General features: G+C 36.2%; 1 protein-coding gene across 1 annotated transcript; it reads right to left on the bottom strand.

The window, feature by feature from the left end:
- Positions 1–170: 170 nt before the first annotated feature.
- On the bottom strand, positions 171–16081 carry LOC121410423 (protein SEC13 homolog). The gene is made up of 9 exons (XM_041602505.1): positions 15974–16081; positions 7685–7729; positions 6436–6551; positions 3729–3880; positions 3137–3267; positions 2573–2706; positions 2037–2217; positions 1549–1635; positions 171–1055 (listed from the first exon to the last, which is right to left on the bottom strand). Exons 1-9 carry the CDS (start codon positions 15974–15976, stop codon positions 939–941), a joined length of 966 nt encoding a protein of 321 aa, XP_041458439.1. The 5' UTR covers positions 15977–16081; the 3' UTR covers positions 171–938.
- Positions 16082–27988: the final 11907 nt, after the last annotated feature.

Below are 27988 nucleotides of genomic sequence, written 5' to 3'. Positions count from 1 at the left end.
TTCAGTTGCGGAAGTTTGAAAAAAATTCAAACTAGCGAGCTAGAACGCAATGCCTCTACGTTGGTCTGCGTATTGACCTCGTTTAATCGCGTTGTGTTGCGTTTATCTGCGTTCGGGCAATACGCAGCTGAACGCAAGCTAAAAACGCAAAGGTGTGAGCCGGGCTTAAGAGCCAACTGGAATAGGCATTTACCTAGTCTTAAGATGTAATGGCTGTTTGTAACTCAATGGAAGTAATTCATGTCCCATTCAGCTTTAATAGCTAATCTAATGCTTGTAATGGTCTCAAGTGCCTAAGTAAATCAGTTGATAAAACCAATGTTGCTCTTAAGAATTATATTGAGCCACGGAACAATTTGCTTCTGATCAAGGCCTATGTAAATTACCTTCTGATATCTCGAAATCCAGCCACTTGGGTTCAAAGTTGCGGAGGTTTTGACAAATACAGTCCATCACATTAGTAATGTGTATTACATATGATACTTACACACCAATTTGTTATTCTATATAAGAACCATTTTTTCCTATTTTTTTCTAACTGGGCATAAAGTACACAATCTGTATGAAATTGAGGGTCAACAATAAAATGAGCTGAACGATTAAAGTCCCACTAATTTCATGATGGCACCATTGAACATCAAACCAAATGTAATGTTCAATATATAGTATTTTAAACTTACAGAGCATCTTTTAATTTTCAAGAACTACAGTATAAGCCACTATTTTCAGGACTACACCCAACTGCAGCTGACAGAGATACATAAATTTAGACGTAATACAGCATTTTCTATGGCAATCAACACATGTATTTAATGTTCTCATTAACGATGTTGTATCATTTCTGATTTGATTTGTCTTAAACTACAGATGCACTCTTCATGAAATTAGAATTGATAGGAACATAGTGGCTAATACAAACTCTTATCTGCTTAATATTATCATTGTTCAGGTTGTGGTTCTGTAGCTGTGACTGGTTGTGTTGTTTGACCTTCTCCTTTATTGACATCACTAACACACACCCATTGACCTTCTAATGATTCCTTCCATAAGCTCACCTGTGAGAAGTATAAACAAGATATAGCTAGGTTAAAAAAATAGCCCTAAGTGTCAAGATTTATCAAGTACATCATAATTAATGCTTAATTCTGTATCACAATACACTGAAATATATCAATGCCAATCTCTTCTAATATAATCTAGTAAAAGGATCTGATAATTACAGGGAACAAAATTTTACGAAGAAAATTTATCATTAAATATCAGAAAAAAAACATCTAATATTAGGAAATAAAGGTGTATGTCTTCAGAGTGCTCTGAAATTGAAAGAGGGAAGATAATAGTTGCTACAGCTAAAGGTAGAGAAATTCCTCAATGCTGGTGCTGAAACTACAAATGCCTTGTTTATGAATTATGAGGTTGTACTAAGAGCATATGGAATGTGAGGAATAATTCAGAGATAAAATCATGTTGAATTAAAATTTTAATTTAAGACTTTTAATTTTAATTGTCAGGAACTACCAGAAGATGATACATCAATCTCTCTCTTACCTTATTATCTCCTCCTGATACAGCCAAGATATTACCAGTCACTGACCAGCTTACATGCCAAACAACATCGCTGAATTTATTCAGAATCTGAAATCAAACAATCGTCAATCATTATTATACCTGTAATCCATGAAATAATGCTATGCTATAACAGCATAACTTAACAAAAATCTCTTGATTTCAGGTTACATGTATATCTACACCATAAAAAAATGAAATATACTTGTTGCTATTAAGTTGCAATTGTTATTTGCATGTAACCATTACATAATAATTGTGAAACGCTTTAAACAGAACAGCCGTAGATTGATAAAGCGCTATATAAATGCCAATTAAACAAAACCAATTTCTTGGAGTTCAAGTTATGTCCACTCTCTAAAATATGAAAATGATCATGTTACTTGGGTGAAATTAATTCCATTTCATCTAACCATTACATTATTCAAAAAGAAAATATAAATAAATGTGATGAATGTCTGCAAACATACCTTAGGAGTCCATGTACTACCGGTACCTTCATCATTGGTCCAGATAATAACCCTACAATCCTGTGAGCAGCTTGCTATGACACTGTGAGGAAGACCTATAGAGGGCGCCCATGCAACGTCTCTTACCCAGTCACTATGTGCTTCAAGTACATGCTCATCCTTCCATTCTCCGTTCTCCTCCCTGTATGATGATTATTCAAAAAGATTTTTTTTAAGACATATTATTTAACTTTGTGTAAAAAAAAATCACATTATAACACAATGAAAAAAAAAAATTCAATAAACACACAGGTCTATTTGAGAACATACACATCCAATTTATGAAGAGAAATAAAATCACAGTAAGTAAAAATAATATATGAATCATGCAACAAACCCTTCAGATAGCAACTTTCAGCTTAGCTCATTTGAAGTGTGTAGGGGTGACTTTACAGACATTAAATGTCATTTATACACAGTGAACATGGCGCCATAAACGTTAATGTCATACAAACAGCAATTCACCACTAGTTTCTTTCTGATATGATAAGACTTACTTCCAGACTTTGACAAGATTATCACATCCTCCTGTGACAAATCGCCTGACTAGGTTTGGTTTCTGACCAGATGGAGGTTCAATCAGAGAGCCTGGTTCTACAGCTGGAGCCCAACTCACTGAATTACAACCAATCTGAAATACAACAAATTTACTTTCATTCATCAGTAACTTAGAAAAAAAAAACATTAACAAATTCAGTTAAAAATTAGCTGTATCTTACAACTAATCTGAAATTTTAATTATTCCAATCAATAAAATGGTTTCAAGCAAATAATATACATGATATATACATTAAAATTCATTAGCTATTCTCTTTTTTTTAACTCTTAAACATTTATTTCCACAGCATGCATTAGGCTTTTGTGTAAAATCTAGAATAAATATTAATTAAATTAAGGTAATACCATCTAAAAATAACTATAATTATAATAACAGGAGTTAGATTATGATTGTCACAGAAATGATACAGATGAGTATATGAAAAGTCAAGACATGTATCATGAAATAAAAAAATAACCTCAAAGAGAGGGAGGTGAAAGGAGGAAGAGGAGAAATATCTTACAGCATGAGCATCCTTGATCTTCTGTGAATCCCATTTACCATCATTATGTGTAAGGACTGAAACAGATCCATCAGATGAAGCTGCAGCTAAGACTAGACCAAACTCACTTGGTGCCCATTGGACAGAATTAACTAGGAATAAAAAGACAATTTCATATCAAACATTTCAATCTGTGAACAAATTGCATTTGATGTGCCTCCCATGAGCTGATGGCCAATTATATAATTACGAATTGAAATATTTTTTAGCATTCCCCTAAAATATACAAAGCAATAAACACATATCGATGGAAGATCACTTCTGTTCACTGTATCAAAGAAACAACATTGTATCCAAAAATGGCAGAAACAGAATATTTCAAGATATTTATACTCAGTCTAGCAGTCAGCAACTGCACTATAAGTAAATAGTTTCATTTAACGAAAATCAAACAAATAGATCATGTTTTTCTTGTTTATCTCGTGATTTCCTTGGACAATGCTTATTAGTAAAAAAAAATAAAAATAAAAACATGTTTCAAGACTTAATATTGAGACTAGCTATTGTTATTATCATTTTGTATCTAGGTAAAGTTATGTTTAGATTGTCTAACCTGATGATTCATGGTTGCTGTATTCAAAGAGTTTATCCCAAGCACCATTAGTCTCCTTCCAGATAATCACTTTCCTATCATAGGAGCAGGAAGCAAGGATATTTCCATACATTGGATGGGCCCAAGCCACCTGCCAAACGGGACCTTCATGGCTAAATGTGGAAATATAGAAATAATCATTTAGATAGATCTGCAGAATAGCAATTTGCACTGCTTTCACCATTTTGTCAGCCATCATATTCTATATGTTACATGTATAACTATCTCAAAGGCCCGAATTCAAAAAGGTGGTTTCTAAAACCATCAAGTGAACCCATGGTTTATGCAGATTTCCTTTATAATTTATGCTTATTTACCCCATTAATAAAAATATTCCAATGCTGATGCGCGCTTTTGACGCAGTGTGCCAAACTGATGCCTGTTGCCATGATTAAGTACGCAATTTTACTCATGAGTGCACTGTTTGAAGAGTGGATTCAACAGTGGACTCATGAATAAAATAGAGTAGATTACCACAACAACCAGTGTCAATCTGGCGCAATGTGACAAAAGCGCACATTATCAGCATTGGACATTTTTTATAATACCAGTTCGCGGTAAATAAGAGTAATTTATATAGGAAATCTGCATAAACCATGGGTTCAACCAATGGTTTTAAAAACAACCTTTGTGAATTCAGGCCAAAATGACTTAAGAGGAAAGCTACAAAATTCATAACTCTCTTTTTCTTTGTTGGTTATTCAAAACATGTTGATGTTTCTCTAAATAACCTTTTGCTTTTCTGCATTAAACAGCAAAACATTGAGAATTTGGGTTGATTTGATTTCCCTTTAAATCTACATACATTTTGTTTATTGTAGCACCCTTTTGGTGCTACATAATATAGTATATGTAGCGAAAAGGATAAAACCCTTGTATTACCCCCCCCCCCTTTGTAGCGAAATTGAAGGAGATGGTCAGAACAGAGGGTTTTTAAGACCTGTACAGACTGATAGAGAGTGAGCAAAAGAAAGAGCCAGTGGTCAGTTCTGGCTAGCGTGGGTAAGAGTCAAGTGGTCCTTATTCTCAGAAAATAATTATGTGAATGACATGAATGACGTAGAAGTATTTTGGGGAAAAGTTGATGGATTCTTCCATCTTTGCTACCCTAAAGGGGTAAGCAATAATTGTTCACTGGTTTTATGTTTGTTAAATGAGATGACCAAGGATAAAAAAGTGTTTCTAGTTATAAATATACACATCCCTTCCCCAAAATAATGGTATTGTCAAAAATACCTACATATAGAGCTTCTGGAGGCATCCTCTTCACAACTTTTGAGATGGAGAGAGAGAATCTTCCTCCAGACATCACTTTTCAATAATTTCCGTATTTTCCTGATTTTCAGGTAAGATCCGAAGTCATCCTACTATATTTCAGTTTATAAGATTATTTAATAACTGATCTCATGGATTTACTTTTGAATGTTACTTTTCCAAAATTGTCTTACACATTTGGCTTACTATCAATCTTTGATTAAATAATATTTTAAAGTTTAGTTTGATATATCTGATGATAGACACTATTCTATAGTCTACATCTTATTAAATGTTTGAATTTCATATAATTGTTACTAACCATCTATGATTATTGTTGAGCATGGTGAAGCACTTGTTATTTATGATTGTCTAGCAGGGCGAGCATGGTGCGAGTTTTATAGTTGAGCCTTTTGAACTTTGCGAACTACGAATTTTAAGCAAGTCGCGAATCCAAAACAACTAAACAGTATTATTCTGGTCAAGCGGATGGGCTGAGTTCCCTATCTTGCCGCGTTAATACTGTGCGGACTCTAATGTATCTGATTAAAGACTTTCCTGAATATCATTGTGCTAAACCATTCTATTTGATTTTCGATTTGATATTATGTTATTGTAAAACCTTTACTAATCCTAGTTGTTATAAAAGTATTAGAGATTAAGTTTGATATTTGATATAAGAAAAATTAATCATGTTTTCATTAAACTGATTAATGTCATACACAACTCTTGAGATGGAGAGAGAGCATCTTCCTTCAGACATCACTTTTCAATAATTTCAATATTTTCCTGATTCTCATGTCACTGGTCATCTGACCATGAACAGCTTCTACATTTTATTTGTTTCTGCACTGAGACCCTCAATGTCATTATGTTAGTCTTACTATCAGTAGTTATTCAACAACTGTTGTAAAAGTTATGTTTAGTTAATTAAGTTACGAAGAATCATTTGAACTATATGTTCATACCCGTTGGGATAATTTTGTAACCAAGAGTTACATCATTTTTATAACGGTAAATATCATGTATATCATGTTAATTTAGCTTAGAATTAAAGGAACATATATCCTTTACATAATGAGTATGTTAATTATTTTCTTGAGTATTATTATTTACATTAATTAATAGCATAGTGTAAATGTTGTTGATTGATGGTGTTTGATTCTGTGATGTGTGATTATTACATAGTAAAATAATTGCAACCTAATAGTGTTCTTATTTAAGTTCTACCTCTGTAGACGGACAGGGTGGGGATTCTTTGTTTAAAAACCCTCCCGCTGCACTGTTGTTATTGTAAAGTAAAAGATCCTCCCCCAACCAAAACGGTCCCGTGCTACATTATCATAAGTGAAGTTATGGTGAGTTACATGGTGAGTTACTTGTAATGTAATGTGATATGTAACCAATAACATACCCTCTCAAATTAGCAACCAGTGTCTGTTGTCCACCCTTTACATCAAAGATCTTAACAGATCTGTCTGAAGAACATGTTGCAAGTCTAATGCCGTAGTAGTCCATCTGAGCATCATGCTAAAGGTTTAAACATCAAGAAAATGAAAGAACATGTAAGAGCCATGATAAACTAACACAACCCTCTACCGGTTAGTATTAGTTTTAAATAGATCAGAAAAGGTTTGGAATTATCAAAGTGATAACAGGTTATATATAAGCCATTGGTAGTCACCTATGAACGCCTAGCTTAGCCGGGTAATATAGGAGGCCTTGAGCACCTAACAAGGTGGATATGTGCGCAATATAAATACCCTATATTATTATTTTTTCAAATAGCTCAGTTGACACTTGCCTGCATTGATGTTCCCGCATAGTTTGTGCATGGGCACGCACTCATGCGGGCCAATGCGCAAATTATGCGTGCCAGCTTGCGGATAGGTGCGTGCCAGTGCGTGAACTGTTCGTGAAATATGCCCAACCTAGTCGTGCCACTGCATGGCATCGAAATAGAAATTTCATGGCGCAAAAAATAGAAGGCATACCCCCCAAGGTAGTGGCGCACAGATCACGACTAGTTCACGACAGGGTCGTGCATACTTTGTACATAGGCTAAGCATACTACATGCATAGTTCGTGAATGATATGCACGAAATTGTGAGTCGGGACTGTGCGTAGACACTGCGTGAGCTATGCACGAACTATAAAAAAGAGCGCGCAAACATGTCGTGAACGTGTCAGGACCATGCATGAACTGATATTGCCAAGTCCTGCCATGAAGTGTCCCGCACTGGCATGCATCGATGCAGGGTAATGCGGGCACCACGATGTGTACATGTGTCAACTGGGCATAAGGCTACGTCTCATCTGCTCTTTCTGCCAATAGTATCGATATCAAGGGATTCTAATAATACACGGAGGAAGCCTTTTGTGAAACTTGTTAGTACATTGTATATTGGCACTAACTCTGAGGTTGTTGAAAAGAAATACAACTTACTTGTCCTGGGGCCCGTTGCAGAAATAGTTGCAATCAATTACAACTCTAAAAATCATGCACAACTTGATTTTCAACCAATCAGCAGCGGGCATTTGGGACTTGCGATTGATTTTTTGACTGGCGTTTAAACGCAACTCTTTCTACAACGGGCCCCAGGTATTGAGAGTGCAAATATACTATTATCAACATTTTTTTAAAGGCATATGCAATGACTTACAATCATATCTTCATGAGCTGTATCCACAGTACTGATTACAGAAACCTGAAGGAGAAACAAAAAAAATTGTGAAAATTTATCTAATTCATCAAATTTGTAAGAAAAGACAAAAATATATAATGTACTATACTTTTAAGGAATGAAGATCACCTACTGCATGGGGTCTGGGGCATAGCCCCAGTAGCTTATTTGCATAAAATTTAACAAGCTTATAGCCCAATGTTGTATGCAGTCCATTTTTCTTCCCACTCTTTATTTTGTATCCTCGGCAGCCCAGTCACGTTACTAAGTTTTTTTTCTTGTCCCTTTTCCTTGTTTTCCAATTTATCTTTTGACTAATTCCATTCTACCTTCATTTCACGATATTGATTGCCATTTTGTCATCTTTCAATTTATTTCCCATCATGCTATTGCATTACATAGGCCTATTTCGAAATGATTTGTTCTTTCTCAAATGTTCTTTCGTTCCTTTTTCCACTTTCCTTCCTTTTCCATTAAAAATATTTTTTCTTCTTCATTTTCTTTTCACTTTTCCCTTTCCTTTTCCCTTTCCCTTTCCCTTTCTTTCTCCCTCCCTTTTCTTTTTTCCCTTTTTATAAAAATTTTCATGGTGAAATCCGCAAGGGGGGGGGGGCAGATTGTACCTACTACTTTTTCTACTTTTTTGGTCGAGTACTCCCCCCCCCCCCCCGTCCATCCCTATTTGCTATAACATGTAATAATAATTTTTTATTTATTACTGACTGTAAAATTGATGTATGGAGCTTACTTTATGGAGTAAAAAGAGAAGAAAACCTTAAAGATTCACAAACATAACTGGATAAAATCTAAATTTTCATTATTTTCTTTATCTAGAACATGGTGCCCTTTTAGAGACACCTTTCATTGATACATGTATTTTAATGAAAGAGACCCTTGTCCAAAATATTCAATTCAATTCAATTCAAGGTTTATTAAAAAACATGAGTCGCAGCCAAATGGCTGAATTGTTCATGTATACAAAGTAAAAACAATAAAAAGACTCATTACATATTTCAAACATTAAAAAACAGTAAACTTTGTAAAAACTGACATGAGAAATATGTGTATAGGCAAGAAAGAAAATTCATATACATGTACATAAGATAATGAGGAAATAGTAAATTAAAAATAATAAAAACAAAATACGTAAACACTTGTAAAAGATCAATAAAAATATATGGATATTAAAAAGAGTTGATTTCCTCATTCATTAAAAAACTTGATGTTGCAAGAATTCTGGTATTGCTTTCAAATGAGTAATGGGTTTATTGATTGGGCATGTCTTTATTCAGGAGATCTATGAAATATGGTATGGGGCTATTGCGAAACCGATTTGTCTTACATTTGTATTGCTGATATCTAGGAGTATGTCGGAGATTGATGGTTAAGTTTTTTGGAGGAGGTAACCAGGTACTGAAAGTTGGATGTTTGGTTAAAGATATTGCAAAATCCAGGCTGAGTTTCTGCCTTCTGTATTCCAGAGTAGGAATTTCACATGATAGGCAAGCACTGGCATAATCTGTGTAGTTTGGGCCCAACATGATTCTACAAGCTCTTTTTTGAATTTGCTCTAAAATTCTTACATGTTTCTTTGTAAGGCCACCATTAAAAACTGGGGTGCAATATTCCATAACAGGACGAATGTAGCCCATGTATACCAATTCCAGATCCGATAGAGACAGCCCATATCGCTTCAAAAGCCTAAACATGTACAACTTCCTGTTACATTTTTTGATGATTTCCATTATATGTAGGTCCCATTTTAGATTGGATTGGACGATTACACCAAGAATTTTAACAGATTGAAGTTTTTGTAGAGGTAAGTTATTAATATGAAAGCTTGGCTCAGCAGGAGGATATTTGGAGAATGTCACAGTTAGTGAAGAACATTTTGAAGGGTTCAACTTCATGTGGTTAAGGGAGGACCACTGATCCAGATTGTATAATGTAGATTGTAAGTCAGAAGGATAATTTTCTTTACGACATTCCAACAAAGTAAGATCGTCTACATATTTATAGCAATCGACTGATGTGTTTTCACAAGCATCATTTATCATAATCAGGAAGAGGATAGGGCCTAATTTAGTCCCTTGGGGCACGCCAGCGTGATTGGGTGAGTAATTAGACAAAGTGCCTTGATATTTTACACATTGTTGACGATTTTCCAAAAAACTTATAATCCATTTAATGATACAAGGTCGAACATTGAGTTTGATCAACTTCCTAACGAGGATGTTATGATCCAGCCTATCAAAAGCCTTTGTGAAATCAGTACACACAATTGTGGATAGACTCTTGCTCTTTTCGCCATTCTCATACATTTTGTGGAGCAAACTCACAAGATAATGAGTGGTCGAAAAACCAGATCGGTTTCCGAATTGTCGTGAGTCAATTTTGTCAGTGATATCTTGAAGAAGCCATTTGGCTATAAAAGATTCTGCAATTTTTGCAAATTGACTTGTTAATGCGATTGGTCTGAGATTGTTAATGGTTGCCGGTAATGATTTCGGAATTGGTGTTATTTGAGCTGCTTTCCATTGTTGTGGTACTATTCCTGTTTGGAATGATAGGTTGATCAAATCAGTTAAAGGTACACACAATTCATATGCAAATTCTTTCAAAATCCTGAGAGGTAAGTCATGAGTTAATCCAGCTTTACCAGTCCGCAATTTCCGTAGCTTTAAGTACACATCATAAATTTGAACATGAGGACATGAGCATGGACATGGTAAGAAAGCAGGTAAAGACGCTTTGTCAAAAGGGGGAATGTCAGCTGCGATTGAAACAAAATGCTTGTTAATCGCATCCGCTACCAAATTCAGTTGATTGGGATCAGTACCAGGGATTTCGATATTTACCGGGTCAGTATTCCTATTGGTAAGCACTTTTATTTGCTTGTACCATGCTGATGGGTTGTCGGTTTTTAAGTTACTAACACGGGTGCTGTAATAATGACGTTTAGCATCAGATAAGGAGCGAATTACTTTACTAAAGTACAAATTATAAAGCAACTAAGTAATTTCAACATTGTATTAGTTCAATATTCTGAATTTTTATATAGAATTCTTATTTAAGAGAGTCAAAAGGGGCCTAAGCTTTCGATCCTAGCAGAATCTTCTTCGGAGGCAAAATGACAAACATATAAAGTGGAACAACCATAATATAGACCACAGACATGCAACAGCAACACTGGAAACAAGGAGACAAAAGGGGCATTAGTGAGAAGGGATGACCAATCAGGTTAATGAAGGGGATGAAAGAAAAGGAGTAGGCAGACACAAAGGGAAGTTAGTGTGGGGCTGCGTTTATGCGACCTCAACCCAGAATCATGATTTGAATCACGATTTGAATCATGATTCAAAACAGCAACATGAATCACGATCCGACAGAATCAGCGTTTATACGACCATCTTTTTAACGCTGTTTCTCCCTGAATTCGGGCCGATCCAGTGCGCAGTTTGACCCAGGAAGTATAGGTCAACATTTTCGCGCGTGTTTCTAACTTCACGTCGGCTGCTAGATTTTGCTGCCGCCGGAGCTAACGCGCGATCGTTTGTGCAAGTGCAACGTTTACTCGGCTTCCGAAAAATATATCTTTTACTTCCAGAATTCCGTGTATTGTACCTCGTATTGTTTTTGATCGGGAACCAGAAGGGGTCATCATCCTCCCTCCCGATCGATTTTTCTTGTCTATGATCGTCCTGTACTGGGCACGAATTCTGTTTATTTTGTCTCGACAGGCGGTGCCACATCTCCGTTGAAATCCTTCCCTCGCAAGCGCCGCTGAAAGGGACTCGTAGATCGTCTTATTTCTGTGAATCCCGGTAAGGGATGCTTGTGCTTCAGGCTGAGCCCAAAGCACAAGCAGAGCCCTGAGTTCGTCGTCAGTCCAATTTGTGCCTTTGGAACTTGAAGACATGATTGATGAAATCAATGAAATATACAAATGACGCTACAGTACAACCCGGAGGTACAATACACAGAATGATAATTCCTAAATGCACGTGACAATAATTTGGCATATACCAGTACTAGTACACTGGCAATACTGCTACACGAAAATTAACCTGCACGAAACACAGCACGCGCCTTTGAGTCGAACCCGGAAGAAGCACGACACAATGATGTCATAGAATCATGATTCAAATCACGATATCATTTATGCGACCTTTTTCGTTCGTGATTCTACAGAAACGTCTTTCAAAACGCCCCTTTTTCCGTGTTTCATGTTTGTGATTTTAAAGACGTTTATTTCCACTTTCGACTAATCGCAATCGTGATTCTGCAGAATCGTGATTTGAATCATGATTCTAGGGTAAAAAAGTGTCGAATAAACGCACCCTGGGTGAGGCCAAAGAAAGACCTCAAGCCAAGAGGGATTAAGATATGAGGCAGGCAACATCAAACAGGATCTAGAACAAAACAGTGATAGGGGGTATGAGGAAGAGATGAATAACAAGAGAATTAGTGAGAGGTGGGTCAAACAGATAACAAAGAAAGGCAAAATAAACTGGTACATAAGAGTGGGGATAAAGGGAAAGAAAAGGGAGCAACTGATAATGTGCAAAAGACATGAGTATGTATGATAGAGCATTAAACAAACTAAGGGAAGAAAGTAAGTGTAAGAATAAAACTATAAGTATAAAAGTATAGAAATTTATCCAAAAGGAAAAAATATATATGTATATATATATATACAAATGATGTAACTGATATTGTAATCCACTGGGTGTGACGGAAAGAACAGAAGACTACATAGTAGAAAAAAAAAACCTGTATATAAGGAAGGGAAGCAAATTGCCTAAAAGGGTATCAGCAAATAAAGAAGCTCATACTTATACTAATTTTGCATATTATGCTTTAAATGTTAAATGTTATTATTATCATTATAATTATCTATAATCACATATTAAATTCTAGTATTTGTTAGATAATAATTTGTATCTATAAATTGTTCTTCAAAACGGCATTAGGCGTTTGAAGGTTCAAATATCAATAACACTTACCCGTAAACCAATTTCACCCTCTATGGATTTCCTAGGGAAATCCATCCGGGTGTCTAGGTCTCACTTCTGCATCTATGGGAAGAGTGTCAAGGCTCCATGATGAAAAAGTATACGTTAAAATATTTAAAAAACATCATGGAGTCCTCAAGGCTACCTTAGACTGCAGTTACCCCTAATTCCTTTCAAATGATGATCAAAACATAGTCATTTTCGATCCTTTCGTTGGTCAACATAAGTTGCCATCTTGGATGACATCATCATCCTTACAGACATATTTACCAGTCGCTATATATTGTGATTTGTGCCGCTGCTTTGCGCTTGTACATGTAGGTGTGTGTGCGTTTGGAACTTGTTGCTTGCATTGATTGGCCAGGATATCAAAAATTCTAATCGGATAAAAAGTACAACTCGTTGAACATACAGGGCAGCAACACACGGCTGCAATTTTTTCCTCTCCGGCAGAAAAATTCAAAAAATAAAGAATGAATCATCGGTAACGTATATTTTCGATATTTTCTTGCAATATATATAGTATCAAAAGAAAGATTTGAGTCTAACAAAAATAGTGGGCCTTCATTCAAGATAACATAATCTCACTTAGAATTTTTAAAAATAATAAAAATCTAGACAAAACCTGGTCACCCGAATTGGTGGACCTGATTACACATGAAGGCTCGCACTAACACACTACCGATGGTGAATGGGGATGATAGTAAAATGTCAGAAATTGTTAAATAAATCCACAGAAACTACGGTTATTCCTGTCTACATCCCCCACTCATGGGTTCATTTCATCCTGCGTGCAAAGGAATATCAAATGCATGCAACACATGGGGACACATGCCAATCCTTCACAGGCTTTTGCCCAAATACAACGCTAAATTAGAATTTCACATTGTGCTATGACACTAACCGAACCATATGGATCCTTTGGTGACTTCTCTTTGCAGTTTTTTTTTTATGTATTTTTCTTAATCTTTATGTAGATGCCCTTCGATCAGCGACTAAATCAATTTTGGCCTGAAGAGGGTGCGCGATATTATTTATAAGGCTGTAACTGATTTTAAAATCGGCTCCCGATTTTACCACAATCACCTTCTGATCTTCGATCATGCCCCTTGAAGGAAAAAAAATCAGATATAAAAATTGGCGTAGATCTAATTACAGTGCGTGATCATTGAGAATTTATTTCAAGATTTTTTTTGAGGTGCTAGCTATTTAGAGTTCACATTAATCAGGGAGAAAGACGCTGTATTATCTCTGACGATGTTTACAAGGATAGACATCTCCTCTTCAACCTCGTGGTGATAGCAGACGCCGCCGTGAACTTTTCAAGGTCATATCACTGACGGACATCGCTGTGCTACTTTCTTATCTCCTTTATGATGATAGACATCTTCTCTTCAAACTTGTGGTAATAAATAGCGGAGGCTGCCGTGAAATTTCAAAGATTGTACTTCTGACGGAGCTCATTGCAATACTGTTATACATCGTTTATGATGATAGACATCTTCTCTTCAACCTCGTGGTGATAGCGGAAGCCGCCGTGAACTTTTAAAGATTGTACTTCTGACGTTGCTCATTGCAATACTGTCTTACATCGTTTATGATGATAGACATCTTCTCTTCAACCTCGTGGTGATAGCGGACGCCACCGTTAACTTTTAAAGTTCATATTACTGATGGAGATCACTGCGTTACTATCTTACCTTCTTTATGATGTTAGACAACTTCTCTTCAACCTCAATATATTTGTCTTTGCAACTTCGTCGGGAGATGCTTCTTTTATATTCCTTCTTGGATATCAAAAAGTTCATTTCTCTAGATAGTAATAAGTTGATTTGAAAACGCTAGCTCCTCAAAACATTTTAATAACACGTTCCGAATCTTAGCGCATGCTTGACACTTCTACTATGTTTTCAATGCACTTGCGACTTTAAGATGATGCGTCATATAAGATCAAGAGATCATTCCAATAATTCTAAATCGCTAGCACCTAAAAATTATTATAAAAGATGTTGCCCCGATCGTTCATTAACATGTGATCTATGAGAATTATTTTCATTTTATTTTCCTTCGCGACTTTGATCGGAAGATGCGTCATTCGTTTACCTTTCTAATAAAAATCACTTGGTTTATTTCAAAGCAGTAACATCTCAAAACCCTTTTAAAACATGTTCCAAACAATCGTGCATGTTCGTGACTTCCATTCCAATACATTCGTCTTTGTGAATTTATCAGGAAGATGCGCGTGACCATGAAAAAATATTTGATGTATTCCTTTGTTTTCAAACATCGCCGATTCCATTTTCAATTCGATTTTGATTTTAGAAGCTTAACTGCCGATCCGATTTACAACATTATTTATAAGCCAGTTTGTTTAGGGCTCTGCCCTCTTCCGCTTGTACTGCTAGCTGCTTTCTAGGCACTCAGCATTATTTTCCTCATTATGTTGTTTTTTCGCTGTCAAGTGGTATTTTCTATTGTAGCGCCATCAGCGTTGACAACTTGAATCAAGACTGTTCGATAGAAAAAAATTGCATTTCAAATATTGTTTGCACAATTTCCACCGCAGTATTCAGGATCTTCGGACGGAGTATCTTGGCCAAGATTTGGAGGTACAGGACATGTAACCATTAAAAATTATTCATTTTTATAAGATCTATAGGCCCTATTAATATATTTACAAAATAAGTTATAAACTCATAGCTCATGATACTAGGAAGAAATTTATATAGTGAATAAATGTACAAAGTTTTGGCATGGTTTATTCCCTCATATTCGTGTGATGAATGAAAAAGTCAAAATCCAGTCAAATCACAAGCGTTGTGCGAGGTTTATAGTATAGCTAACCTCACAACTTAACTCGGCGTTGTGGCGTGCGCCTGTAATCCAAGCTATGCATGTGGGGAAGTTACAAATTGATGCAAAGGTTTGAGGTTCGAGCCCTGGTCACGTCTTTCGGATGGTGACATTAAAGGTCGGTCCCAGACGTAAATAATCATATCTGATTGATACACGTCTGACAAAACTCAAATACACACACACACACCACACACACGCATGCATGTGTGAGCTGAGTGCCCTCCTCCATACGATATAACACCACACACCTTTTCACATACGGGACTGAACACAGAACAATTATTCATTGAAAGAGCTATTTTGGGTTTAAAACGTTGAAAATCTTGATATCAAGTATTTCATTAGAAATGAAATGCATCGATTTAAAACGTGCTATATGAATAAATCATTTTCTTACCATCTTTCTCAGAAATTTTACAATTAATTCATGAAAAGCTAAGGCGACGTGGCGGAAAGCTGTTTGTCTTCTAAGTCGAATTGCAAGACCGGACTCGACTCAGACCCGGTACGGTGCACGTACATATCATGTGTCGATGTCGCGTCGCGAGTAGGGCCGGGTTGGTGATACCGATTATAGGTTAATTTTTGCAACACACTGTATATGCATGAGCGGAAATCCCAGGGGGACAGGGGGGGACGCGTTCAAAATCGAAATAAAACATTATTTTGGAAGAGATTACCTTACTTTTGGAGTGACAACTTTTTTTTTTTTTTTTTTTGCTTGTCAAATTCATTTTGTTCGAAATTACATATGGGGTGATGTATGCATATGATAACCCATTTATTTGTATCAATTTTTTCCGCCCCTTGTCGATCCCCCTACCTTTGGGAGAGATTTCAGCTCCTGACTGTAAAGTAGGATAAGCATTTTCTTAATTTTTTATTTCTTTCTTTCATTTTTCTTTTTTCTTTTAATTCTTTTTACATTAGTTTTCTTTCTATGAACTTCTAATCATATATATGAATCAAATCATAAGGATCAACACCAACATTCAAATACATGCAAAAGAAAAAAAAAGATGAATAAGATATCAGCAAACTGTAGAGGGATACTTCCCAAAAACTAAGATTGTTGATCGATGAAATAAAAGAAGAACTTGATGCAGGGTGACCAGATTTCACAAAATGAAATACGGGACAATCAATAAAAAAAGATCAACATAGATAGCAATGTTAGACATGTGAAAGATATAAAGAATTGAAAGGGAGGGTAAACGAAAGAATGAAGGAGAGAAAGAAAAGGTAAAACTAAAGAAATGAAGAAAGAAAGGAAAAATGAACTGAAGGGGAAAATGAAAAGAAAAACATTAAAGAAAATTAGAATAAAAGAAGGATGAAAGAAAGAATAAAAGAGAAAAAAGGTTTCCGTCATTCTTTGAAATGAATATAGAAAGACAAAAAAAGAAAGGAAGGGAAGATGAATAGATATTTGAAAGACAAAATAAAGGAGAGAAAGGAAAAAAGAAAGTGAGAAAAAAGGGGGAGGAAAGAAAGAATGAAGGAAAGAAATATTTTCCTTCATTCTTTGCCAAGAAAAAAACAAACAAAGAAAGAAGAAAATAGGACGGGAGAAAGGAAGGGAAAGAAATGATAAGGGAAAAGAATTGAAAGGAAAAAATAAAATAAAGAATGAAAGAGAGGAGGAAAAAGAGGGAGGAAAGAATGAAGAGGTGAGAGAATGACAAAAAGAGAAAAAAATGGAAGGAGAGAACGAAAAAATGGAGAGGAAGGGAGAAGGAAGCAAAGAAAAGTTTAAGGAAAGAAAGAATGAATGAATTCAGGAAATAAAAATGGAAATTTAATAAAGAAAAGTAACAGAAAGGAGGAAAGAAAGACAAATGAACAAGAGAAAGGTTCAGGAAAAAAAGATCGGAAATAAAGATAGATGGAACAAAAAAGGGCAAGCAGGAAGGATATAAGGATGAACAAAGAATGATACAAAAGAAAGAAAGAGGAAAAAAGTTCAAACTTCAAGCAAACAAAAAAATCAAGTCATCTAACAAAAATCATAATGAAGTTTGGTGTTTTTTAATATATTTTCAGAATTTTGAAAAACTAAAATTCTTTAGAAATGAGTAAAATTTTAAAGTGAAATTTTGTCAAACTTAAAAATTTGATGAAACAAAGCGGCATCATACACAACAAGACTCAAAACGAAAGCTGAAACAACAAGATCTAGTTATGAAAACTCAATAATTTGTTCCACCGATTACATCTCCAAATTAGTTTCATTGTTATCTCTGCTTCGTCATCTGTTGGTTATTTGATGAAAATTCACCCCTTTTAAATGCATTAACTACATTTTGTTCAATATTCTTAAATACGGGACAAAAAGGCGTCCCGGGAAGGGTTTGTCGGGACGCCGGGACAAAGGAGCAAAATACGGGACAATCCCGGGAAATACGGGACGTCTGGTCACCCTGACTTGATGTGCACTTAAAAAGTAACTTGATGTGCACTTTAAAAAAAAGAGCATTCGAACAAAAGGGGATAAAATAACGTTTCATCAAGTTTTCCGGTACTTGAGATTCTCAGTGTAGCATCACGTATCTGCATTAATTCTAGATTTGTGATACACACCGTTTTTTTTCTGTCTCCTTCTTCATTTTTATTTTTAATTGATTTTATTTTTTTATTTTTTTTTATATATATACATGTAAGTTAAAATTCCTATTATTTCAATAGGCATTTATTCCGGCGTTATATTTGACCCGTACAGTAAAGAGAGAGAGAGAGAGAGAGAGTGTGTGTGTGTGTGTGTGTAATCAAGTAGTGATAAAAAAACCGATTTGATTTGACTAAAGAATGAAGAGCCCCATCCCACACCCGATGTCCCGTCGGTAGATTCACGATTGGCGATAGTCAGTCTAGTCTGCAGGCACAGACCCTGATTGAAACTCACAAGCGCTTCTCCACGCAAAGACTAGGAGATTCACTTTACCAAACTTTTAAAAACTCGTCAGTGAGGATATTTCGCCCTCAACCTCATTTTTAACTATGGCACTTTCAAAGAAGTTCCGTTTAAAGGTTTTAATCCTTTATATAACCTCCCAGCCCTTTTCCTCTTTTCTACAGGAAACAAAACTTTAACAAAATGTGTCTACCGATGCCGCAATTAGTTTCTATTCCAAACTCCCATGGAAATTTAATTGGACGGTGATTGGGCAGTCATTTTCCATGACAAGTTGTATGAATATGTGTCTTTTAATATATGAAATACAGGCCCGGATCCATGCAGCTTTCGCCAATATGGGGGGGGCGGCAGAAAATTATTTCATCTCCATTTTCTAAGATTCACTATAGCGTATCCAGCATCAATCATGAAAAAGAAATGTATAGGCCCATTCACAAGCATATATAGAGTCACTATTGTACCCAGCAGTCATTTCGGCCCATGAAATGCTTTGTAGGCCTAACACTGGATACGCACCAGATAGGACAATAAAAAGCTACTTTGTTGTTGTCTTGTTTTTATTAATGGTCACAGTAGAATATACAGTAGTCTGGATGGACAACTTCCGGCGGAAGTAGGGGGATTAACATAATTAATTTTAATAATTTTTTTAATTAGGGGTGTGTTGATTTAATGAGGTCATAAACAAAGACTTCTTGTTTATTTGTAAAGGGGAATTAACAGAATTAATTTTTGAATTAATTCTGTTAATTCGGTGTGTTGATTTTAATGAAGTCAGAGACGAAGAGTCATTCTTTATTTTTAATAATGGAAGAAGAAAATGAAATATATTACAAGAAAGCATCATTCGTAATGTAATATTTTTTCAACACTGTCTGAGACAAAACGGTCAAGTTGGAGATGGAGATTTTTGTAATGTGTGGAGAGTAGGGATTGATGATGGGACAATATAATTAAGGTAGTGAGTTGGTCAAGTATACTCTTTTGAGTGGGGATTTTGGATACAGGCAGATGTTTGCCAAGCAGGTGATCTGTGCGTGTGGGGTCTTGGATGCCGACAGGTGTTTGCAAAGCAGCCTCATGCATCTTTGTTAGGTTATGGATAAATTTATTAAAAGCCAAATAGTTTTCAAGACATCTGCAAGAAGCTATGTTGTAATTGGATAATTATGAATTAACGGTGACCTCGTGAAACACTTGGTTAAGGTGATCATAGGGATGCATCATGGATTGGTGGCCCTCGATGGTCATGAAGTTAGAGTAGAATAGTATTATTGGTTATATACACAGTGAACCTAATTTCAGGGGAATCGCTTACAATTTAACATTCCTGTTGCCATGGTTTCATACATGATAGCTGTCACCCAATCGGTACGTCTCATTCCGCCATTTTGCCACCATTTTGGCGTTGCGGCGTCTACGGCGAAACATCAGCATCGTCATGATCGTGGAGTTGTGGGGGGGGGGGGGTAATAAGAGAGTTTCGGGGGAATCCACTTCATTCCCTCATATTATTCCAGCAGTGTGGCGTTGCGGCGTCATTAGGGTTGCGGTATAGGAGGATCACAATTTACCATTTGGCAATTGAGTTCGATGAAGTTTGGTGATGTTGGTCCCAATTATAAATCATCATTTCTCATAGATACAACAGTCATGTCTGTAAAAAGTTATCTCACACACACACTCTTACAGAAACAAACACTCTCCAGGGGCGGATCCAGGATTTTGAAATAGGGGGGGGGGCGCCAGCGGCGAGGGAGCGAAGCGACCGAGCGGGGGGAGGGTGTGGGAGGGGGGATACCCCCTCCCACGGCAAGGACTTTTTCAAAAATCATGTCCAAAAGTCGTATTTTGAGAGCACCTTTAAAAGAAAAATGCACACTTAAATCACTGTAACTTCATGAATAAAAGACACATACTGACTCATTTAGGAGCTGGTTTCCAGTCACACACCGTATAAGCGGTCATTCAAAACATACATTTGGCAAAGGCTCTTCACTTGCTTGCATCGTGTGATTGAAACGTCAAATTTAAATGATACGAAACTGAGACTTGTATTCGATAAGTTCCGAATAATCCATTCTGTTTATTGTCATGTGTGTATTTACATTGTGTGTTTCAAACGAGAATTGTTTAGTCGTATGGCAACATGCATAAAATTTGGTTCTTTTTTCCCCAAAATGCACAGTAAATTGTTACAAACTACAGAAAAAACGACATCATCTTCTGGTAATCAACCTTTTCCCTCGTATTATTTTCAAATCATCTTCAATAATCCAGTCATTCTGCACAACCTCAAAGTAATATAATGCTTCTTAAGGGGATTCTCATCATTTTTATTGTTTACGTTTTCGATTTTGCTGGCAATTTTTTTTAAAGATATATTTTAATCAGCAAACCTATAGATTATCAAACATTAAAAATGGGGTAAGGGGGGGGGTTAATGTCACAATTTCTACTTTTTAACAATACACATTGTGTCCTCGGGACGTTTTTCCCAGCACAAAAGTATTTTTATTCTCCCCAACCCCCACCCCCACCCCCGTCACATAAAATCTATGCTCCTTACGCTGACATAATAGCTGCCTATACACAGCAAACGCGGAGTGGGGTCGACTGGTGATTGAGCTAATTTTGCTCCTTGATAATTCGTTGGAATGATTGCTTCGGCGAAACTTAGTTGGGGCGCCCTGGATAATATGCCTCTGAATCTACCAGAAAGTGTAAAAGTTAGTTTACATTAAATACAAATATGTCTGACCTATACATTTCAGTGAAAACGTACATGACCAAGGCAGAATGATAATGCTGCGCACGTGGCGCCCGATATAGGGCTTCATCTTTGAGTGAAGAATAATCTCGGGGATAGACATTATCATTCGCATCGTTGACACTTTCTCTCGCGATCTGTTATTTACGATTTACATGTATTTGCCATAAAGACGGACAAACGCATTACAAAAAACACAAAATTTCGGGAAAAAATGATATCCAATCCAACATCTTCACACTGGTCACTGCACTGCAACTCCCGATTACAAGTGGTGCAATTTTCCAACCAATCGACTTGCGCGCCCTGGAATTCCGGAATTTACATATTGCAATATTGTATGACAGAGGTGCATTTGTGCGAACACAAAGGCCATGAGCGTAAGTTAAAATATAGTTTTGACTAGATCTAGCCCTTGAAATTGACTACATTGTACCAATCCAGTAAATATAACCATAAAAAAAAAAAAAAAAAATCCGGCGAAAATAGGGGGGGGGGGGCGCGCGCCCGGGGCGCCCCCTCTGGATCCGCCACTGCTCTCTATTTATGGGCTAGGAACACTTCTTCCAATTGTTTGTCGCATGACCCTGCATACCCCCCCCCCGTTTATTTTCAAAATCTTCAACCTGGCGAAAACAAATAATAATTCAGATCGAGTGTCAATTCGAAGAGCAGGAATGTATCAATGTTGTCGATAGACTCGGGGCACTTTATCATTATCGCCGTAACATTGCCGTAAACAAAGCCATGTACGCCGCAAATGAAGTGCTTTCAATCATGTCACATCGTATAGGCCTAAATGAAATTTACAGATTTGACGATGCGATTGAGCGCCTAAATTCTATTTGCAATGTTACTTTACTGTAAAAGAGATATTCTAAACTTCTCTGAAAGTAGTTTCCATACAAATTTATTCTGAAATGATATAACACCCTCTATCGGTCACATTATCCAAATAATAAATGTAATAATTCATCACGAACCAAAAATGGGACATGAATGCATGCAGGGGCGCAGCAAACATGACACTTGAAAAATCGCGTCGCACTGAGGTTTTGCGTTATAATAGTAATAATGATAATGATAACAATAGTAATAATAATGATAATAATAGTAGTAATAATGATGATGATAATAATAACATTTCTTAATTATAACAATCGCGAAAGAATGAAAGTTATTTGTTGTTTTAATTTGTTTAATCAAATCCTTGCAAACATAAACTTTGATGATATGATCCGATTTATTGCCCTCTGTACATATATTTTCCCATAAAAATTATATATTTTAAACTTCGGTCTCGGGAAATACAAAATTGAATGAAAATTCCAAATGATAAAGTGCCCCGAGTCTATCGACAACATTGATACATTCCTGCTCTTCGAATTGACACTCGATCTGAATTATTATTTGTTTTCGCCAGGTTGAAGATTTTGAAAATAAACGGGGGGGGGGGTATGCTGGGTCATGCGACAAACAATTGGAAGAAGTGTTCCTATCCGATTAATATAGAGAGTGTTTGTTTCTGTAAGAGTGTGTGTGTGAGATAACTTTTTACAGACATGACTGTATCTATGAGAAATGATGATTTATAATTGGGACCAACATTTATCTTCAATCACCAAACTTCATCGAACTCAATTGCCAAATGGTAAATTGTGATCCTCCTATACCGTAACCCTAATGACGCCACAACGCCACACTGCTGGAATAATATGAGGGAATGAAGTGGATTCCCCCTAAACTCTCTTATTACCCCCCCCCCCCCCACAACTCCACGATCATGACGATGCTGATGTTTCGCCGTAGACGCCGCAACGCCAAAATGGTGGCAAAATGGCGGAATGAGACGTACCGATTGGGTGACAGCTATCATGTATGAAACCATGGCAACAGGAATATTAAATTGTAAGCGATCCCCCTGAAATTAGGTTCACTGTGTATATAACCAATAATACTATTCTACTCTAACTTCATGACCATCGAGGGCCACCAATCCATGATGCATCCCTATGATCACCTTAACCAAGTGTTTCACGAGGTCACCGTTAATTCATAATTATCCAATTACAACATAGCTTCTTGCAGATGTCTTGAAAACTATTTGGCTTTTAATAAATTTATCCATAACCTAACAAAGATGAGGCTGCTTTGCAAACACCTGTCGGCATCCAAGACACCACACGCACAGATCACCTGCTTGGCAAACATTTGCCTGTATCCAAAATCCCCACTCAAAAGAGTATAGTTACTTGACCAACTCACTACCTTAATTATATTATTGTCCCATCATCAATCCCTACTCTCCACACATTACAAAAATCTCCATCTCCAACTTGACCGCTTTGTCTCAGACAGTGTTGAAAAAATATTCCATTCCCTTCATTACATTACGAATGATGCTTTCTTGTAATATATTTCATTTTCTTCTTCCATTATTACAAATAAACAATGACTCTTCGTCTCTGACTTCATTAAAATCAACACACACCTAATTAACAGAATTAATTCAAAAATTAATTCTGTTAATTCCCCTTTACAAACAAAGAAGTCTCCGTTTATGACCTCATTTAAATCAACACAAACCTAATTCAAAAATTAATTCTGTTGATTCCCCTTTACAAATAAACAAGAAGTCTTTGTTTATGACCTCATTAAATCAACACACCCCTAATTAAAAAATTAATTATGTTAATCCCCCCTACTTCCGCCGGAAGTTGTCCATCCAGACTACTATATCTTCTCACAGTCTGAAGTTTTAAGTATTTCCTAGGTATATTCTTATTAAAAAAAGATAAGATGTCCCATAAGTAGGCCGAGTATGCGAGCCCGAAGTGCAAGCACATTTTTGGCAATTTTCACTTTCCAGTAATAAAGGTCAAGTCCACCTGAGATGTTGATTTGAATAAATAGAGAAAAATCCAATTAGCATAACGCCGAAAATTTCATCAAAATCGGATGTAAAATAGGAAAGTTATGACATTTTAAAATTTCGCTTATTTTTTCACATAACAGTGAAATGCACAATTCACTTACATGCAAATTGCACAGTCGATGATATTCTTCACTCACTATTTCTTTTTGGTTTTCATTGTTTTAATTGTACAATATTTAATTTTTACAAATGTGACAATAAGGACCATCTTGACTGAACCATTGAGAGTTAAACAATGCTATATCGATATAGCTTCACATGTTCAGGGAGAAATTAAATTATTGTTGTTTCACTTGACAATGAGGAGAAAACTAGAATATTTCATATAAGAAAATACAAAAGAAATAGTGAGTGGATGACGTCATCAGTCTCCTCATTTACATACTGACCAAGATGTACATGTAATTGTTTTGTAAAATGGAGCAAAACCTTAAAATTATGATGAAATTTTCAGTGTTCTGCTTGTTGGATTTTTCTTTTTATTCAAATCAAATTTTTGTTGAGGTGGACTTGTCAGTAAAGTTAAACATTCTGAGCAGTTTTCATGATTTGTGTAATCTTTAATAGGCTCTAAGTTGCGTGTCTAAAATAAAATATTAAAGAAAAAGTATTGCGAGCGCAAAGCAAGAGCATATTATTCATTAAATATGCCAGCGAGAAGCGCGAGTTGAATATTTTTGTTTTTCAGAATTTCAGACCTGATCACTGGACATTCTAAGCACTTATTTAACACTCAAGTGAGCGCGAAACACGAGCTGATTTTTTTTTCCAATCTGAAAACTATATACTCTATAATTATGTTATGTTGATTAAAACCTTATCAGCTCGCGTTGTGCGCTCGCATTATTTGATTTGTCAATTATCTACCCTCTTTGTGTATTCCATAAAGTTCTAAAAATACCTTTTCAGGTCTGATTGTAAAAACGTAAAAGTATCAGCTATATATAGCGCTGCGAGCTAGCATTTTCATTGAGCTATGTATACCTCTATGATAATTATATTACAAACTTCTCAAAATTCCATTTCCATGACAGATTATCAAGGAAAAAAATCGACTCGTGATTTGCGCTCGCATCAAATTAATGTTAGAAATGTTAACCCATGCATCTTATTCATAATTACGAAGGTGTTTAAATTGTCCAGCTTTCTGGCCCTGACATCAACAGATTTGGGCTCTTATTAGGCATATTAGATTATAAATAAGATAATATATTTTTTTTATTAATTCCTATATGATTAAAGTGTCCCCTTTTCGGAATGGGATATCGACAAGTTTCATCTCGCGCTTAGGAAGCAGAATAGGAAGATAGTAATCACATTTTCATATGATGACGAATGTTCTTAGAACATGTAGAATGTCAATGTCGTAGATCAAAATAAAAATGAAAATAATATCAGGTTGCACTTTGCACTCGGATCATTTATTAGGTGCAATCCAATCCACTTCACAATATTTCTACACAGTTCTTGAAATAATGCTTAAAATAAGCTTTTACAGATCAGAATTTGAAATATTTTCAGCTCGCGCCAGTCGCGCTCGCATTATTGATTTTCATGATAAGTAATGTATTTAGAATCCCTAGATTCTAGGTCTAAATATAGAACACGGGCATGCATGTTTTATTGAGAAACGCAGCTTGCTTCTTGGTAAAACGTACTTCACGTTTCAGATCAGAATGTCAATTGTTTCTTGCTGGCATTTATAACGTTCGAATTCATAGGAAGAAAACAAAGCATTGGACAGGACAGCATTGTTCGCAAAAAATACAGTGCCCATCCAATCATTTGTCTCCTTCGGGTCACGGTCCGCCACTATGCCCAATTGCCCATCAGTTTTCATGGTTTACAAAGCATGTTTAGAGTTTCATGTTTTTAGGTCTATAAGGGGAAAGATAAAAGAAAAAGAAGAGGAAAATAAGAGGAGGAAGAGGATTGAATAAAATTAGGTACGGCCGTGAGGGGAAAACTTTCGTTTTATGTCACTGAATAAAAAAGGTGGAAAGAAAGAAAAAGGAAAAAGCAAGGGAAGAAAGTGAGAGAGAGAGGGAGAAGAAAGAGCAATATAAAAGAGAAAGAGTTAACATAATATATAAATCAAATAAAAGAGAAAGAGTTAAGATATAGCAGAACATATTTCGAAAACCTGTGCCACCGACCAAGACTTACAAAGGGTCCCGCTTGATTCTGACATCGACACCAGAGAGAAGGGGAATTTTCCGGGGGTAATTGTCTTGGGGTATGTATCCTCAGAGGTAATTGTTTTTTTTTTTTTGGGGGGGGGGGTATTTGTCCGGGGGTGATTGTCCGTTGCCGTTGGGTATAATTTTCCTCGGGGGTTAATTGTCCGGGGGTAAACTAATTGTCCTTAGGGTGATTGGCCGGGGGTAATTGTTCTAGAACCTTTAGAAAGTATATGGCCCTAGTACATGAAACTTGGGCATACAGGTATTAGATTAATCAAGTATTATAAGAACATCCTGCCTGAGTTACAGGTCACATGACTAAGGTCAAAGTTCATTTAGGGTCAATAAACTTAATAAGACCATGTTGGGGGAATCAACATCAAAATCTTAACATAAGGTTAAGTTTTTGAAATTTCATCATAACTTCGAAAGTGTACCTAGTTCATGAAATTTCGTCATAAGTTTATTTAAGTATTACTGAATTTTGTTCGAGTTCCAAGTCACATGACTGAATTCAAAGGTCATTTAGGGTCAATGAACTTTGACCAAGTTGGGGGTATTTTGTTGAATTACCATCATAACTTTGAAAGTTTACCGTGACGGAACTGATTCATATAACTTGGACATAAGAGTAACAAAGTATTACTGAACATTCTGTGCAAGTTTTAGGTTACATGATGAAGGTCAAAGGTAATTTAAGCTCATCATAAGAGTAATCAAGTATCACTGAACATCCTGTGCGAGTTCTAGTTCACATATGATGAAGGTCACAGGTCATTTAAGGTCATCAAAGTTACCATGTTGGGGGTGTTTGTTGAATATAAACAAGTGTATTGTTTAAGTACATAAAACTTGGACATAAGAGTAATCAAGACTCACAGAACCCGCACAGAACATCTCGTGCGAGTTTCACTCAGCCAGGTCACATGACCAAAGTCAAGGTCATTTAAAGTCAATGAACTTTGGCAATGTTGGAGGTAATTATTAAATTTCTGTCATAACTTTCAAAGTTGGACATAGCCTATATAGGGGATATAGGGGTAATCAAATATCACTAATGGGCCTACATGTATGGTCACATAAAATCAAGGTCAATATCATCAATGAACGTAGTATTTTACCATTGTATCATTCTATGAATGGTGTGGTGTGGTGCCGGAATAATTATTTTATAGTAGTTTTCAACGTAAGCACTGCTGTTATATTGAATCAAGGAGATATCACCTCCTTGATTGAATCGCGTAATGCAGGTGAGACTGCAAAAGGCAATAGAAATGAACAGGTGCACCACGGGGTGCATCCGGGGGTGCATCACCCCTGGCCCATGCAGTCGCAAGATCTTATTCATAGTCACCATTACCCCCTAGTCTGCTGGGCAAACCCTTCACTCGAAATAAAGGTTTGATTGTGCAGCCTACTCATGCCTTGTGTACTGAAGGCTCTCTCGCTCAGGTATTGGAACAGCAAGTATTGTATGTGCTAGTCTTTGCGTGGAGGCACACTTGTTGATCAATGTTCCAATGAGGGTCTGTGCCTGCAGACTAATTACCCCCATAAAGTATCTTGTGAAGTTGTGTGCATAGCTAGTTCAGTGTTACCGGTGTAAACAA

Source organism: Lytechinus variegatus, chromosome 3 (assembly GCF_018143015.1).
Source record: "Lytechinus variegatus isolate NC3 chromosome 3, Lvar_3.0, whole genome shotgun sequence".
Classification (NCBI taxonomy): domain Eukaryota; kingdom Metazoa; phylum Echinodermata; class Echinoidea; order Temnopleuroida; family Toxopneustidae; genus Lytechinus; species Lytechinus variegatus.
The sequence above is the reverse complement of the archived record's forward strand: the minus strand, read 5'-3'. Positions and strand labels throughout refer to the sequence as shown.